Raw genomic sequence first — 15761 nt, 5'->3', positions numbered from 1 at the left:
AATTCAGTTTTTGCTAATTAAGCAAATTTTGACACCTTGTGGAACTGAGCTTAATCCTTTCCCCTGAGTCTTCCCTCATCTCCCAGTGGGCAGCATCCTGAGGTTTATATTTTTCAAGAGAAGATGGTAGTCTCCCTGAGGCAGTTATGAAATCCCCACGTTCCTGTGCCAGTGACCCTGTCTTCAGTAGTTCACTCTGTCCATCTCTCTCCTTTCAATTGGCAGAACAGATGGAGCCCAGCTTCTCTAGCTTGCATTCCAGGAAAGTTCCTGCAAGGAGCAGAGTTCAAGGTGAACAGATGATCAAAATGGGTGTATTTCTCAGCTCCTGTCAGATGGGCCTGAAGCCCTTTTGAATGTACCTGAGCATGCCCTGATGGCACGGAGACACCAGGAGCCTGGGCGGTGGCACAGAGCTCCCAGGTTTACCAGGTTGAGGAATCCCTTCCCTAGAAAGCCTGTAGTGGTCAGCAGACAAGTTGGATGGGTAACAGAGTTCATCACTGTGACTGGAAATGAGTCTCACCTGAAATGCAACAGCAGCTACTTTACACAGGTCTCGTGACCATCCTCAACATTCTTGGTGGCTGCAACCTTAGTAGGCTTTGACCATTAATTAAACTGACACGATTCACGAATAGGATAAAAGCTTTTGACAGTTGGAATAAACGTCAGATAGGTAGACCGATTCCCTCTCCTTAAGGAAAAGAACCACAGCTGGTTTGAGTATGATGTTTAATGTAAGATACAGTGGCTTGGCAGAGTTGGTGCAAAACTAAAGAGTACCAGCTTCAGTTCTAGTCAGTGAGTTAGCAGCCTAGGCACTTGGGCAAAAAAATTGGCCCAGCTGTCCCAAGTCCTCCAAAGCCCTCTGTGTATCACCAGCTAGGAGCTCCAAAACTGATATGCCACTACTTGGAGGCTTGGGTAGAATCCAAGTGTCCCCAGCTTCCAAAGTGACAAGAGACTGGCCCCAGCCATCAGAGCAGTAGAATTTTCAGGACAGGGTTGAGAAGAGTGGGGACAGAACTGGACATGGGGGCCTGAGCTGCTGAATGTTTGCTACATGCAGTAGTCTAAGAGGCTCACAGCTGGAGAGGTTAGCCTGTCCACCTTCCCACCCATGTGTGGTAGGGAGGAAGGTGACCATCTAGTTAAAGAAACAAAGATCCTTTCAAAGCTGTATTTGGCATAAGCTAATACCACTGCTAGTGCTGCCAGTGGCCAGGCACAGATACTGGAGGCCCTGAGGAGTTGGGAGGAAGGGAGAACAAAGTGCAGGCAGAGCAGGAAACAGCCAGCTCAGGTCCCCACCCCAGGGGCCCAGAAGGATAAAGGCCGTGCAGTAAAGGGAACATACGGTTCTTCTCTTTGGTCAAAGGCCCGAATATGGGCCTGTTAGGTGAAAGGGCTGAAGGGCACAGGCTCTGCCCTTGGACCCTAGCTTTAGGCTCATCACATGGAGGCGGTGACAGAGCGAGACGAAGGCAGGAAGACAGAGCAGAGTCAGGCTGGGACTCGCCAGCTCCTAGGAGCTGCCCTTGTCCTTGTCGTCCATCAGGTCATACCTGTGAAAACGAGAGGGCTCATGTAGAAAGATGACTCTTGTGTCGTCTTATTTATAAATGAGACACGATCCAAGGGCTTCTCCACTTCATAGAATCAATGGTTCTCTGCTCAGATTGTATCTTTTTTTCCTTTCCTATGATTGGAATTTCTCCCACTGAAATATCCAGACCACCCCCACCCACGCAGACACTCACCACCGGGCTACACCCTGGGAAAGGTCTGTCTCAGCTAGGTCCAACTGCACCTGTGTTGGAGGATGGTTGGGGAAAGATGTTATTTTTTTATTTTTTGAGACAGGATCTCATTCTGATGATGCCGTTTTGAAATCTCCAAAGACCTTATTCCTTCATCACATACTCGTCCCAAACCATTGCAGAGGTGACAGTCACCTCTAAATGATCACCCGGGGTACTTCCTTTCTCACTGGGACTATAATCTTGGTACCAGCAGCTTCCAGCCCTCACCTCTGCCCTGCCATCCTGCCCTCTTACCTTCCCCAGCAGCTCACGCTCTCTTGACATGAAGGAGGAATTAGACTTGACAGAGACATCCAGCTTTCGTCTCAGGGCCTCATCCAGGGGGAGTTCCCACTCAAACCTGGGGTAGGACTAGGTGTTAGGGGCCAGGAGTCCTTTCCAAGCCTGCCATCTCTCCACCTGAATGCCCACTGACTAACCGTTCATTAAATTCAGGACTCAGGGTCCTCTTCTTCTGTGAGGTCTTCCTCTTGGTGCCTCGGTTCTTGTCTGGCAGCAGCAACAGTGACACATAGGGATCAGGAGGATCGCGTCCATTCTGTCGAAGGGCCCTACAACAGGAGGATGTAGGTGATATGGTACCCTGAGGGCAGGGATGGAGGCGACCTGGAGGACGGGAGGGAAGGGATGGGGTCTCACCGGCAACCATGAACAATGCTGACCAGCTTTCGTTCTTCACTATAGTACCACACAGTCAGTTTCACCTGGCCCAGAGGCCCGGCTGGAGCTTCAAGGGGACTGTGGAGAAATATCAGTAGGTCTGGGAAAAGCTAGAGCCTAGTGAACCTGTAATACTTTTTATTTCTGACTGCATCCCACCTTCCCGTACCAGCCCTTTACCTGTCAACATGTGTTAGGCGCTGCCGGAGCTCTGGGGCTGAGGAGGTGATGTGAGGCGGTCCCCCCCAGAGCTCTGGTTCTTCACTCAGGGATGAGGAGCTGTGGCTGTAGCTGTGGCTAGGAGCTTCCACTCCTGAGTGCTGGGACACCAGGATCTAGGGGCAAGAAAGCTGTGAGCTAGGCAGAGTTCTCTCAGTTCCCTCAGTCTAAGGACACAGCCCTCTGTTCCCACCCTCCTGGGTGTCCCTCAGCTGTGAAGGCCCTCCCCTCCTCCCTCTCATCCTGCCCACCATCTCCTGTCACTCACCCCTAGCTGTGCTCTCAGTAGCACCTGCCCCTGACCACTGCTGAGTGTAAACCAGCGGTCCAAGCAGAGCTGGTCAGCCACGAGGAGCTCTGAGAGGGGCAGGGATAATGAGCCCAGCAGGCCAGTGCCCTCACCCCGAACCTGTGGGGCAACAGGACCATGATCAGGAGGCGAATGCATCCACAAATGAGTTAATCCTGGTGGTAAAGGTCCAAACGCTTGCACTCATAGGTGGTTTGGTGAGATTGCCCTTTGAGAAAGGCAGGGAAGCCATGGCCATGGTAACAGTTGCTAGTCCCTCTGTCCTTCCTGCCCTTTTTTTTTTTTTTTTTGAGACGGAGTTTTGCTTTTGTTGTCCAGGATGGAGTGCAGTGGCGCCATCTGGTCTCACCACAACCTCCGCCTCCCGGGTTCAAACGATTCTCCTGCCTCAGTCTCCCGAGTAGCTGGGATTACAGGCACCTGCCACAATGCCCAAGTCAATTTTTTATTTTTAGTAGAGCTGGGGTTTCTCCATGTTGGTCAGGCTGGTCTCAAACTCGTGACCTCAGGTGATCCACCCACCTCGGCCTCCCAAAGTGCTAGGATTACAGGTGTGAGCCACTGTGCCTGGCCTGTCCTTCCTCTCTTAACCAGAGTAGAGTGGACCATCTCTACCTCATAAGCTTTCAGAAATTAGACCAGTAATACCTGCACAGAGTACAGAAAACAACAGTAAAAAGAGAACTAAATGTTTCCTGCCCATCCTACTCCCATTGCCATATTCCAAATGTAACAACCTTTAAAACTGTCCTGTTTTCTTTGTTCTCACAGAATTCTAATGTGCTTGTAGTATCTATTGATTCCCTGCTATAAAAGATGAAGAATTGAGCTCATTTGTACTTCCTTTCTACCCTGCTAGCATTAAGTTACATTATTTTAAATTCTGTTAATTTCGGTCGGGCATGGTGGCCCACACCTGTAAGATGGCTCATGGCCATCTTTTGTCTCCTTCTCACTCTCCACACTGCCTAAGAGATCTCACCCATGATTACCCTTGCGAGTGGTTGCTTGCTCATGACGTTCCAGTAAGAGGGCAAAGGAGGAACATCTCATGGGCAATAGATTTGTTTTCTGCATGTCTTTCCTCGATGTCCTGCAGAGATCTCAAATTCAAAAATTCCCTCTCTGTGCATTCCCTAAGTCAGCAACAGCACCCTCATCCATCCAGTCACCCTGTGCCAAAAACCCCAGAGTCTAGGCTGCTCCTTGCTCCTCCACCTGCTCCATATCACAGCAATCTTCAAATCCCGTCAGGCCTTAGTCGTTTCTCGCTTTGACTGCTCTAACAGTCTCCTCACTGATCTCCCTGCCCCCAGTGTTGTCCCTCTCCGGTCCATTCTTTACCCTTTTATCCCCATGATCTTCCCAAAATGCAAATCTGGACACGAGACCTCTCATTAAAGGCTTGCCTGGCTGGGTGCGGTGGCTCACGCCTGTAATTCCAGCACTCTGGGAGGCCGAGGCGGTGGATCACCTGAGGTCACGATTTAGCGACCAGCCTGACCAACATGGAGAAACCTTGTCTCTATTAAAAATACAAAAATTAGCTGGGTGTGGTGGCGAGCACCTATAATCCCATCTACTTGGGAGACTGAGGCAGGAGAATCGATTAAACCCAGGAGGTGGAGGTTGCAGTGAGCTGAGACCGCATCACTGTACTCCAGCCTGGGCAACAGAGCAAGACTCCATCTCAAAAAAAAAAATAAATAAAATAAACAAAGGCTTCTCTAAGCCTTAGGATAAAATCTGTATTTCTAGCATATTATTCAACAGCCCCTCTGATCTTGCTCTCCCTGCCTCTCTGATCTATAATAAATATGCCTTCTCTCTCCTCCATTTTTTTCTCAGCCTAAAGAGTTTTCCTGCTCTTCTTTCCTTGGTCCAAAAGAACCGGTAAATCTACCCTTAGGCTGGGGCGCGGTTCTCATGCTTGTAATCCCAGCACTTTGGATGCTAAGGTGGGCAGAATGCTGGAGTCCAGGAGTTCGAGACCAGCCTGGACGACATGGCAAAACCTCATCTCCACAAAAAAATACAAAAATTAGCTGGGTGTGGTAGTGTGCACCTGTTATCCCAGCTGCGGTGGGAGGATTGCTAGAGCCCAGGAGTTGAGGCTGTAGTGAGCCCTGATTGCACCACTGTACTCCAGCCTGGGCGACAGAGTAACACCCTGTCTGAAAAAAAAAAAGGCCAGGTGCGGTGGCTCACACCTGTAATCCCAGCACTTGGGGAGGCTGACGTGGATGGATAACCTGAGGTCAGGAGTTCGAGACCAGCCTGGCCAACATGGCGAAACCCTGTCTCTACTAAAAATTGGCTGGGTGTGGTGGCATGTGCATGTAATCCCAGCTATGCGGGTGGCTGAATCAGGAGAACCTGAACCACTTAAATGTGGGAGGCGGAGGTTGCAGTGAGCTGAGATGGTACCATTGCTCTCTAGCCTGGGCAACAACAGCGAGACTCTAGTCTCAAAAAAAAAAAAAAAAAAAAAGAATCTACCCTCAAGCTCAGGGGTCATCTAAAGATGCCTTTCTATCTCCAGCTTTTCCCCAGCCTGAACGCTTCCTTTCTTCCCCACAGTCCCTTTTACCTCAGTTATCATTCTGGAAGTTTTATCTGGTTATTTTTCTCCCAAAACAGAGTGTGAGCTCCATAAAGATAAGAAGTCAATCTTTTGGCTGGGTGCGGTGGCTCACACCTGTATTCCCAGCACTTTGGGAGGCCGAGGTGGGCGGATCACCTGAGGTCAGGAGTTCGAGACCATCCTGGCTAACATGATGAAACTCCATCTCTACTAAAACAAAATGCAAAAATTAGCCGGGCGTGGTGGCGCGCGCCTGTAGTCCCAGCTACTAGGGAGGCTGAGGCGGGAGAATGGCTTGAACCTAGGAGGTGGAGCTTGCAGTGAGCCAAGATAGCGCCACTGCACTCCAGCCTGGGTGACACAGCAAGACTCTGTCTCAAAAAAAAAAAAAACAATCAATCTTTTATCTCATCTCTGAATGCTCTGTGCCTGGTTTACTGCCCGGCCATGGCAGAAATTTGCTAAATATTTGACGAATGAATTTACAGTACCTGCAACTCCAGGCTCTCAGTGTGTGGTTTCCTGATGAGAAAGGAGGCACTCTCATCCCAGACAGGGGCTGAAGTTTGTGAAACAGTCTGGTGGAGATGAGGGCTTATTATTATCAGTGGCTGATACTCTTATTCCTCTTGTCCCTCCCATTTTTACCCTGCAGCATTTCTTCATACCTTGGTTTTATGAGAAGTATCTCCCACCGTGACAGTAGCATAAGGGTTGGGGGGCTTGGTGCCTTTTCGCAGCTAGAAAGAGAACACTGTGTTAGTCTTAAATTTGGACCTAGTTAGGCAGATTGCCCTCACAAATTATATCCACAGCCAGCAGCCATTTCTCCATTATTACTTGGCAGCCACTACCCCGTGGCCTCGAACAGACAATTTTTCCTACCCGTGCACCACCCTCAGAAAGAGAGGGGCCATTTTTCCTATTCCAAATACTCCAGGAGCATCCAAACCAGAGGGACGTGGAAGAAGGGCCAAGAAGTTATGGGGAGTGGGGAGTGGGATCTCACCGGCAGGTCCTCTGCCCGCTCCATATAGACGGATAGCAGGGCCGCGGCCAGCTCCGCACTCTTCTGAGTCTGGATCAAACTATTCACCTGCAGCACCTGTTGGGGGGCACACGGGGCTGGGGAGTGGTAACTGACACCTTAGGTTCTGGCATGTGGCCTGAACACTAAGAGAAGAGCTCATCCTGCCCCATCTTGGGTCTCTTCCTTCCTCCAGTCTCCTGCCCTACCTCCTCTAACTCAGCAGCAGTGGGACGGGGGGTGAGACGCTCCAGGCGCAAGTGCAGGCGGCCAGATGGGACATCCTCCAGGGTCAGCCACTGCGGAAGTAGGCAGGGTGAAGACTTGGGGATATGCAGACAGGAGAACTATGAGAATGAGGCAAGGGCAGGATCAGGAGGGGTCGTTGACTCTAATTCCATGCTCACCTCATCAAGGAAGCCACTGTTTAAGACTGTGGTGAGACTCACTTTACACCTGTGGAAGAGAAAGATAAAAGACAAAAGCTAGATGGTGAGAACCAAGAAGGCCACACTCCATGGCCTAAAGAGCCCCAGCCTGTTTTTCACCTAGACTCCTATGCTCTCACCTGCCCAGAAAATCATCCTTGTCCAAGTCCTTGTCAAAGACTTCAACCTCTAGCTCTTGGCCTGGAACTGATGTGACAATCACCTAGTGGGAGACAATAGTGCAGATGAAAGAGGATTCTCTCCTTTTCCTCTGCAAATGACCAGACCCCCCAGTCAACTGAACCTCAGAGGTTTCTGAGGTTCACTTTTGGGATTGGGGGAAAAATGGGGCAGAACCAGGAGTCACAGCCATTCAATTCTGACCTCAAAAACCTCATTCCAGCGGGGATTGAGATCTTCCCGAACAACATGGCTCCGGAAGCTTCGTCCTGCCAGCTTTAGTTTGACATAGGGGTCTGACTTGCCCTTCACCAGTCCCCCCAAGAAACGGTCTTTGGCAATCAGGTCCTGGGCCTCTAATACATGGATCCGAAGCACATGCTGCAAAAGGGACAGGGCGGCGCCCAATGGCAAAGGGAGAGAGACCTGTCAGAATCTGCCCTGACACAGGCTTTGCACACTTAGCAGGGCAAACAGACCCTAGTCCTTTCCAGATATAGACTCACCTCAGTCCCAAATTGGCTGTCAGGAGTAGTGTGAGAGGGTCGGGGTGGGGCATCCACACTGCTGCCTCTCTGGGGACTCTCACTGTCCGCGTCCCAAGCACCAGGACTACCAGGCACAGTGGGGAAGCGTATTTCTGATGAATCCAAGTACAGGATCTGGGAAGGGTAGTGTGACGTCAAATCAAAGAAGTGCAGCTCGCCACCAGCAGGCAAGGCATGCGGGGTGGGGTAGAGGAGGGGCTGTGACAGGGGAACGAGGTGCTGCCTTGGCTGGGCTCATCTCTAGAGGCTTCCCTCCACACCCCCTCAACTCATAAGCCATTCCTTCCACCAGTCAGATCAATATGTTTTTGTGCCTGCTTGGCACTTCTACATGTATTAGCTCATTTAATCTTAGAAGGCTCCCTTTGCTTACTCTTAATACCAAAGAATCAACAGGCCTTTCCCCTACACCTCAGTACCTCTTCCGTTTCCATACCCTCATGAGCAGTTTCATGTAGAGTCTGGAGTTTGGGCCAGAGCTGCTAAGCTGGAACCACTGGTCCAGGGTGAGTTCCGGGGCAGTCAGCAGGCGGGCCAGAGGCAGTGTCAATGCTCCTAAAGTCAGGGCCCTGGAATCATCCTTCACCTACAGGAACAGGAGGAAGGACTATAGTGAAGGGATTAGGGGAAAGGAAGGCATACTGTGAAAATGATAACATGGCTACAGCGTCATTCTTCTCTGGACCAATCACAAACCTCCTGCTCCACTCAGGGCCATCTTTTTTTTTGAGACAGAGTCTCAAAAAAACCTGGAGTGCAATGGCGCCATCTTGGTTCACTGCGACTTCGACCTCCTGGGTTCAACCCATTCTTCTACCTCAGCCTCCCAAATAGCTGGGACTACAGGCGCATGCTGTCATGCCCGGCTAAGTTTTCGTATTTTTTAGTAGAGACGGGGTTTCACCGTGTTGCCCAGGCTGGTCTCAAACTCCTGAGCTCAGATCATCTGCCCACCTCGGCCAGAGTCATCTTTTATAGTCCTCTGCCCAATCCATGGCCTCTTCCACCTTTGTTCATTCTGCTCCCACTATTTGGAAAGTCCTCATTCTCTTCCCTCTGCCTATTTAAATCCTACTTATCCTTCAAGACTCAATTAAAATCCTACTTCTTGCTTCACAAAATCTCCCTAGTTATTCCAGCCTGTCCCTTTCTCTGACCCTCCTTAGTCCTATACTATGGATATGTTACTCCCACAAATTCGTATGTAATTGTTGTTCTTCTGTTTTTTTTTTTTTTTTAGAGTTTTGCTCTGTCACCCAGGCCGGAGTGCAGTGGCATGAAATCGGCTCACTACAACTTCCACTTCCCGGGTTCAAATGATTCTCCTGCCTCAGCCTCCCAAGTAGCTGGGATTACAGGTGTGCACCACCATGCCTGGCTAATTTTTGTATTGTTAGTACAGATGGGGTTTCACCATGCTGACCAGGCTGGTCTCAAACTCCTGACCTCAGGTGATCCACCTGCCTTGGCCTCCCAAAGTGCTGGGATTACAGGCATGAGCCACCGCACCTGGCCTTGGTTCATATGTACTTGTTGAATGATTTTATATATGTGGCTTGTCTACGAAACTGGCCAGTAAGCATTGTGAAGGCAGACACTACGTTTTGTGCTTTTTCTATGACCTTTAAAATGCTGAATGTTGGGCCAGGCATGGTGGCTCATGCCTGTAATCCAAGCACTTTGGGAGGTTGAGGCGGGCAGATCACCTGAGGTCAGGAGTTCAAGACCAGTCTGACCAACATGGAGAAACCCCATCTCTAGGCCGGGCGCGGTGGCTCAAGCCTGTAATCCCAGCACTTTGGGAGGCGGAGACGGGCGGATCATGAGGTCAGGAGATCGAGACCATCCTGGCTAACATGGTGAAACCCCGTCTCTACTAAAAATACAAAAAACTAGCCGGGCAAGGTGGCGGGCGCCTGTAGTCCCAGCTACTCCGGAGGCTGAGGCAGGAGAATGGTGTGAACCCGGGAGGCGGAGCTTGCAGTGAGCTGAGATCCGGCCACTCCACTCCAGCCCAGGAGACACAGCAAGACTCCGTCTCAAAAAAAAAAAAAAAAAAAAGAAACCCCATCTCTACTAAAAACACACACAAAAATTAGCCAGGCGTGGTGGCACATCCCTGTAATCCCAGCTACTCCGGAGGCTGAGGCAGGAGAATCACTTGAACCCAGAAGGTGGGGATTGCGGTGAGCCGAGATCCTGCCATTGCACTCCAGCCTGGGCAACAAGAGCAAAACTCTGTCTCAAAAAAAAAAAAAAAAAAAAATTGCTGACTGTTAGCAATTTTATTGAGGCATAATTTACATACCATAAAATCACTCATTTTAGGTACCGTGCCCAGCCTCAGAATAATTTTTTTTTTTTTTTGAGATGGAGTCTTGCTCTGTCACCCAGGCTGCACAGTGCAGTGGTACAATCTCTGCTCACTGCAAGCTCTGCCTCCCGGGTTCACCCCATTCTCCTGCCTCAGCCTCCCGAATAGCTGGGACTACAGGCGCCCACCACCTCGCCCAGCTAATTTTTTGTATTTTTAGTAGAGATGGGGTTTCACCGTGTTAACCGGGATGGTCTCAATCTCCGGACCTCGTGATCCACCTGCCTCGGCCTCCCAAAGTGCTGGGATTACAGGCATGAACCACTGCACCCGGCCAGAATAATTTTTTATAATTGGGAATTGTATACCTAAAATGAGTGATTGTATGGTATGTAAATTATGCCTCAATAAAATTGTTAACATGCAGAATTTTAAAGGTCACAGAAAAAGCACAAAACATAGTATCTGCTTTCACAATGCTTACTGGCCAGTTTCATAGACAAGACACACATATATAAAATCATTCAAGAACTAGTACATACAAACTAAGGCCAGGTGCGGTGGCTTACGCCTATAATCCCAGCACTTTGGGAAGCTGAGGCAGGCGGATCACCTGAAGTCAGAAGTTTGAGACCAGCCTGGCCAACATGGTGAAATCCCATCTCTACTAAAAATACAAAAATTAGCCAGGAGTGGTGGTGCGTGCCTGTAATCCCAGCTACTCGGGAGGCTGAGACAGGAGAATTGCTTGAACCCGGGAGGTGGAGGTTGCAGTGAGCTGAGATCGCACCATCGCACTCCAGCCTGGGCAACAGAGCGAGACAGCATTTCAAAAAAAAAAAAAAAAAGGATTCTGGAGCAACAGTTGGGGAACAGTGGAGAGATATTCAGGGAGGTGGGGAGTCTAGGCAGATGGATTAAAAGTCGGAATGAAGGGAAAAGAAGGAGAGGGGAAATGGTACTGATCTGGGAAGACAGAATAGGGTATTCAAGAGGGGGTGAAGAGATGATTATCTCACTTGCACATCAAGCTCCTGGCTTTGAGGGTCTTGTAGGAAGAACCGGAATGCTTCCTCCCACACTGGGCAGTTGGTACTGTAGACAGCCTGGAGATGTGGAGGAGGGATTAAGGGTGTATACCACAGCACCACTCCTGTTTCTCCAGAAAACCTCACACATAACAGGCATTCTAAAGGGGAAACCACTTCGAGAACAGGCCTCTTCCTGTCCCACCTGGCCCCTGACAATGATGTCGTGGCCCTCACCTTGCTCTCCTGAGTCACATCCTGAATTGACAGTTGTACCATGGGGTTGGGTTCCTTGTTCCCCTTCTTCAGCTGTGGTGGGTACAATTCAGAGGTCACCATCTTGGGGGATTTGGTTTTGGTTTTGGTGAAGGAAGGTGGGATCACATCAGAATCCTTTCCCTGCAATGGATCTGATCCGCTCCCTGGGACCCCTGTGTTACATGCTGATACTTCTGGAGCAAAGCAGGCAGTGACAATTGCATCCTCAGCAAGGCAGGGTTGAGGAATGCTACATCCAGGGCTCCTGTTCACCCAAACTCACAGGAAGATCCTGGGCCCGATCCAGGTAGACAACTAAGATGGCAGCTGATGGGGGCTCTGGTCGAGAGGAGACTCCCCGATTCCACTGTAGAACCTGGGAAGGGGTGGTAGTAGTCAGATCTTGGTCCCCGTTCCAAGTCCCCTACACTTCCAGCTACCTACTTCTCCCCTGCCGGCTTCCTGTTTCCCATGTGGCGTACCTGCTCCAGTTTCTCTGCATCTGACAAAAGCGACAGCCATTCTAGTCTCAAGTGAACTTGGCCTTGCCCACCTTGTAGAGGGAACCACTAGAAGAAATTGAGATGTAGTAGAGGTCAGGTATCTGCTTAACTACTTCCCTACCAACGTAGCAACTACCGTCTGCCCAAAGGGTGAGATCAGCCCCCACCTTCCTCTTCTCCCAACTTACATCATCCAGAACACCAGCCTGTAACACCTTCCCTACATCCAGCTTCATTCTGGGGTGGGAAGGGGAGAGGGTAGTGAAAGGAAGAAAAAGGGAGTGTTGTAATTAGCAGCAGGTCAGTGGCCCTCCACTCACCCACCAAGAAATGACTGGCAGATCTCAGACTCCCTTATTCCTCTCAGGAGATATTCACCTGCCTGCGTGAGTGTGTGCATGGTAGGGGTTAGGGGTGGGGAGGTTAGGAAGGAAAACGATACATGATTCCCGGCCCAGAAAGTGAGTAATTACCTCCAGAACCTCAGTAGCATGGGCTTTATTATTATTATTATTATTTATTATTATTTTTTCTTTAGAGACGGAGTCTCGCTCTGTCGCCCAGGCTGGAGTGCAGTGGCACGATCTTGGCTCACTGCAAGCTCTGCCTCCTGGGTTCACCCGCCATTCTCTTGCCTCAGCCTCCCGAGTAGCTGGGACTACAGGCGCCCGCCACCACGCCCGGCTAATTTTTGCATATTTAGTAGAGATGGGGTTTCACGGTGTTAGCCGGGATGGTCTTGATCTCCTGACCTCATGAACCGCAAGCCTCGGTCTCCAAAAGTGCTGGGATTATAGGCATGAGCCACCGCACCCGGCCAGCATGGACTTTAGAATCCTAACAGGCAGAGTCTCACCTGCCCAGAAAGTCATCTTTATCTGGATCCTTGTCGAACACCTCCACTTCAATCTCCTGCCCTGGGACCTCGTGTACCATCACCTGGGGAACACAGAAGGTTGAGTGTCTCATGGGGCTGCAGCTGTGAGGATCATCTAATCAGCATCTTCTCTCACGGCCTCCTGGGGCTTCCCCGTTTCACACAGCTGCTCAACTCTCCCACCTCGTAAGTCTCTCCCCACTGTGGGTTGAGTTCTTCATCAATGACACGACTGCAGAACGTCTGGGTACCTAAACGCACAAGTGCATACGGGTCTGACTTGCCCTCAATCAGGCCCTTCACATATTTGTCCTTGGAACTCAGCCCTCGAGCAGCCAGAAGGTGAATTCGAATAATGCCCTGGAGGAAGGAATCAGATGGTGAGAAACTAAGGACCCAGCAAGGGGTTCCTGAGAGAAGGATCTATCTAGTGGGGAAAAGGCCATACCCTGGGCAGAGGGGAACGCAACTGAGCCACATCTTGAAGGTCAGGCACAAGGGGCACCAGTAATCGGTTGGGCAACACGAGGAAGGCAGCGATGGAGTCCATGATCATGGTGTCAGAGAGAGAGCTGCATGGGGGCGTAGAAAGGAATGGGTATGGCCTCAACTTCCAGTTTTCTCCTAACCCCAACTATGTTTCCCACACCTAAAGCTGTAAGAAAGTCCTTTTGTAAAAATCCTTTGTGCTACTCTTCTACCTTAATTCCCCACCTACTGCTCTCTCCCTTCCTCACTGCCATCCCCATTGCCTTTTGCAGCCTTCAGCCCTCTTCATTCCCTACCTGCTCCCTCAACCCGAAGAAAAATCACAGTATCAAACTTTCCAGGGGTTTTTGTCTTCGCTCCCCAACTGAAGTTGAGGCTCCTAGAGGACACTCTTTGGAGTGTGTCCCTTTGACTGCTCTGTGTCCCTTAAACCCCTAACCCAGCGCTGGAACACTCAGCAGGTGCTCAGTAAGTCCTTGATACCTAAGTCCTGGGATATCCAGCAGGTTGGTCATCCCTGTCCAGTTGATGTCTAGGGTCTGCAGGGAAAGAGCAGGGGTCAGGACAGATCCTATGGGGTGTGGTCATACCCATCCAACAGTTGCCAGAACCCCTCGGCCTTCTTGTCAATTCCCTTCTCATTCCGCATCGCTGGCTGCCCTCATCCTCCCAGTCCTCTCTGCTTCCCCATACCCCTTCATTGTTTTCCCTTACCGGGCGCCGGATGAAGAACATCGACACAGCCCCCACAATGGGAAGGTCCCCAATGAGTGGCTCCAGAATCACCCGCAAGACACCATGTAGCTGAGGCAAGAAGAGAAAATCAAAGCCTTTCCCCAGAAAAGTCCCTCTTCTGTCCTCCCAGACTTTCTCAGCCTTGGTCTTTCCAACCTCACAGTTCCCCATATCCCATGAAACGTAGGACAAACATTGCCTATTATGTGGGCCCCTGACATATGGCCTACCTGCATGCCCTTGACTCCTGCTTTGCAGAAATATTTCTTCACTTCTACATCAATCTGCACATCACCTACATAGCTGGGGATTGGTAAAGAAGAGAACCAAGAGGGTTAGTCCTTGGCTGAAGTTGCGGGGAGGGGGAGTGAAGTAGCCTGGACTGACCAGGACACATTGAAGGGGAAGCAGCAGTGGTGAGTGGTATTACCTGATGTTCAAGTCCAGCAGGATCTGCTCTTTTCTCTGACCCGGGTGAACCTTGACTCCAATGATGCGCAATGGCTAGGGAGAGAGAAAGTACTGAGACAGGGGAGGGAAAGGGAGAAGTACCTCAGTCTACTCCGGGTCACTCACCCTCCCTATCCCACCTCCTCACGTTTCCTCCTCCACACACACCTTTTCACCCAGTTCCACTCGTGTAAATGTAAATGTTTGCAGATGAGGGTTAGATCCCCTAACAGCCGGAGCCACAGTCTCAGCCAGAAGTTTCTCCATATACTGGCCCAGGAAGGGCCAGACCTGGGCCACAATCTGGGAGGAAAGAGAGATGGTCAGAGGAGAACCCAGTCTTCCCTCTCAAGGCAAGTTCCTTCAGAATCGCCACGGAGAGCACTGAGGGATGAGGGTGGGTCTGGCAAGAAGAAACAAATTCCCATTCTCCCCTCACGAAGACTAAAAATCAAATCCATCCTCACCTTATTGAGCCATTCAGCCTTTTCCACGTCTGGGAAGCTGACCTGGAGGTGGGGAAGGCAGAGACAGTGACGTGCACACCCTCGCCTCTGCTTTCCTACTAAGATGCTGGTGGTATGCCGCAGAGGACAGGGAGGGTGTAAGTGTGACAGACTCCTCATACTCAGGGTGGATGAGGGGCTGGGATGCCCCAAAGGTTCATTCCTCACAGAATTTGGGGGCTGAGATCTCTCTAATAAGGGAAGTTGACAGGGTAGAGGTCACATTGTTACCCTGTGGGTAGCTCAGGGACGTGGTGAAATGACAGCTGCTGAGAGAGAGAGGAGCAGGAGGAGGAGAAGGGCACATTCTTTCTGGAGGGGGAGGCCCAGTCAAATCAAAGTTTCAGGGAATCCTGGGATTTAAAAAGTCCTGGTTCCAGGCTGACCGCGGTAGCTCACATCTGTAATCTCAGCACTTTGGGAGCCCGAGGCCGGTGGATCATGAGATCAGGAGTTCGACACCAGCGTGACCAGCACGGTGAAACCCCGTCTCTACAAAAAATACAAAATTAGCTGGGCATGGTGGTGCATGCCTGTAATCCCAGCTACCCAGGAGGCTGAGGCAGGAGAATCACTTGAACCAGGGAGGTGGAGGTTGCAGTGAGCCAAGTTCGGGCCACTGCATTCCAGCCTGGCAACAGAGTGAGAGATTCTGTCTCAAAAAAAAAAAAAAAGAAAACAGAAAAGTCCTGCCTTCTCAACTCCCCTCAGACGGGGCTTCTAGAGCAGGAAGGTGAAGGGGGAAGCAAGTCCTTCCTTGAGTCAGGGAGGGGCCAGAAGACCTAATTCGGCCTGGCTTTGTGGGTTTTTTGGCGGGGG

The 15761-nt window shown here is 50.6% G+C and overlaps 1 protein-coding gene across 2 annotated transcripts in view; it reads right to left on the bottom strand.

Moving 5' to 3' along the window:
- Positions 1 to 718: 718 nt before the first annotated feature.
- The window catches only part of ESYT1 (extended synaptotagmin 1), a 16889-nt gene continuing 1846 nt past the window's right edge, over positions 719 to 15761 (bottom strand). The window contains exons 2-31 of one of the 2 annotated variants that reach the window (XM_023210809.2): positions 14904 to 14945; positions 14605 to 14739; positions 14417 to 14490; positions 14217 to 14289; positions 13966 to 14055; positions 13735 to 13790; positions 13211 to 13334; positions 12946 to 13122; positions 12742 to 12824; positions 12074 to 12122; positions 11865 to 11951; positions 11666 to 11758; positions 11362 to 11463; positions 11116 to 11202; positions 8219 to 8368; positions 7741 to 7896; positions 7439 to 7615; positions 7195 to 7277; positions 7034 to 7082; positions 6836 to 6925; positions 6609 to 6704; positions 6268 to 6339; positions 6091 to 6177; positions 2974 to 3114; positions 2667 to 2821; positions 2466 to 2564; positions 2246 to 2377; positions 2061 to 2166; positions 1764 to 1813; positions 719 to 1568 (exon numbers count right to left, since the gene is read on the bottom strand). In XM_023210809.2, the coding sequence (XP_023066577.1) occupies positions 1529 to 1568; positions 1764 to 1813; positions 2061 to 2166; positions 2246 to 2377; positions 2466 to 2564; positions 2667 to 2821; positions 2974 to 3114; positions 6091 to 6177; positions 6268 to 6339; positions 6609 to 6704; positions 6836 to 6925; positions 7034 to 7082; positions 7195 to 7277; positions 7439 to 7615; positions 7741 to 7896; positions 8219 to 8368; positions 11116 to 11202; positions 11362 to 11463; positions 11666 to 11758; positions 11865 to 11951; positions 12074 to 12122; positions 12742 to 12824; positions 12946 to 13122; positions 13211 to 13334; positions 13735 to 13790; positions 13966 to 14055; positions 14217 to 14289; positions 14417 to 14490; positions 14605 to 14739; positions 14904 to 14945 (2955 nt within the window). In that variant the 3' untranslated portion in view covers positions 719 to 1528. The remainder of the gene's footprint in view (positions 1569 to 1763; positions 1814 to 2060; positions 2167 to 2245; positions 2378 to 2465; positions 2565 to 2666; positions 2822 to 2973; positions 3115 to 6090; positions 6178 to 6267; positions 6340 to 6608; positions 6705 to 6835; positions 6926 to 7033; positions 7083 to 7194; positions 7278 to 7438; positions 7616 to 7740; positions 7897 to 8218; positions 8369 to 11115; positions 11203 to 11361; positions 11464 to 11665; positions 11759 to 11864; positions 11952 to 12073; positions 12123 to 12741; positions 12825 to 12945; positions 13123 to 13210; positions 13335 to 13734; positions 13791 to 13965; positions 14056 to 14216; positions 14290 to 14416; positions 14491 to 14604; positions 14740 to 14903; positions 14946 to 15761) is intronic. The other variant, XM_023210810.2, reaches the window with a different exon arrangement.

Source organism: Piliocolobus tephrosceles, chromosome 10 (assembly GCF_002776525.5).
Source record: "Piliocolobus tephrosceles isolate RC106 chromosome 10, ASM277652v3, whole genome shotgun sequence".
NCBI classification, from domain to species: Eukaryota; Metazoa; Chordata; class Mammalia; order Primates; family Cercopithecidae; genus Piliocolobus; species Piliocolobus tephrosceles.
This window is presented reverse-complemented; position numbering and strand designations above follow the sequence as displayed.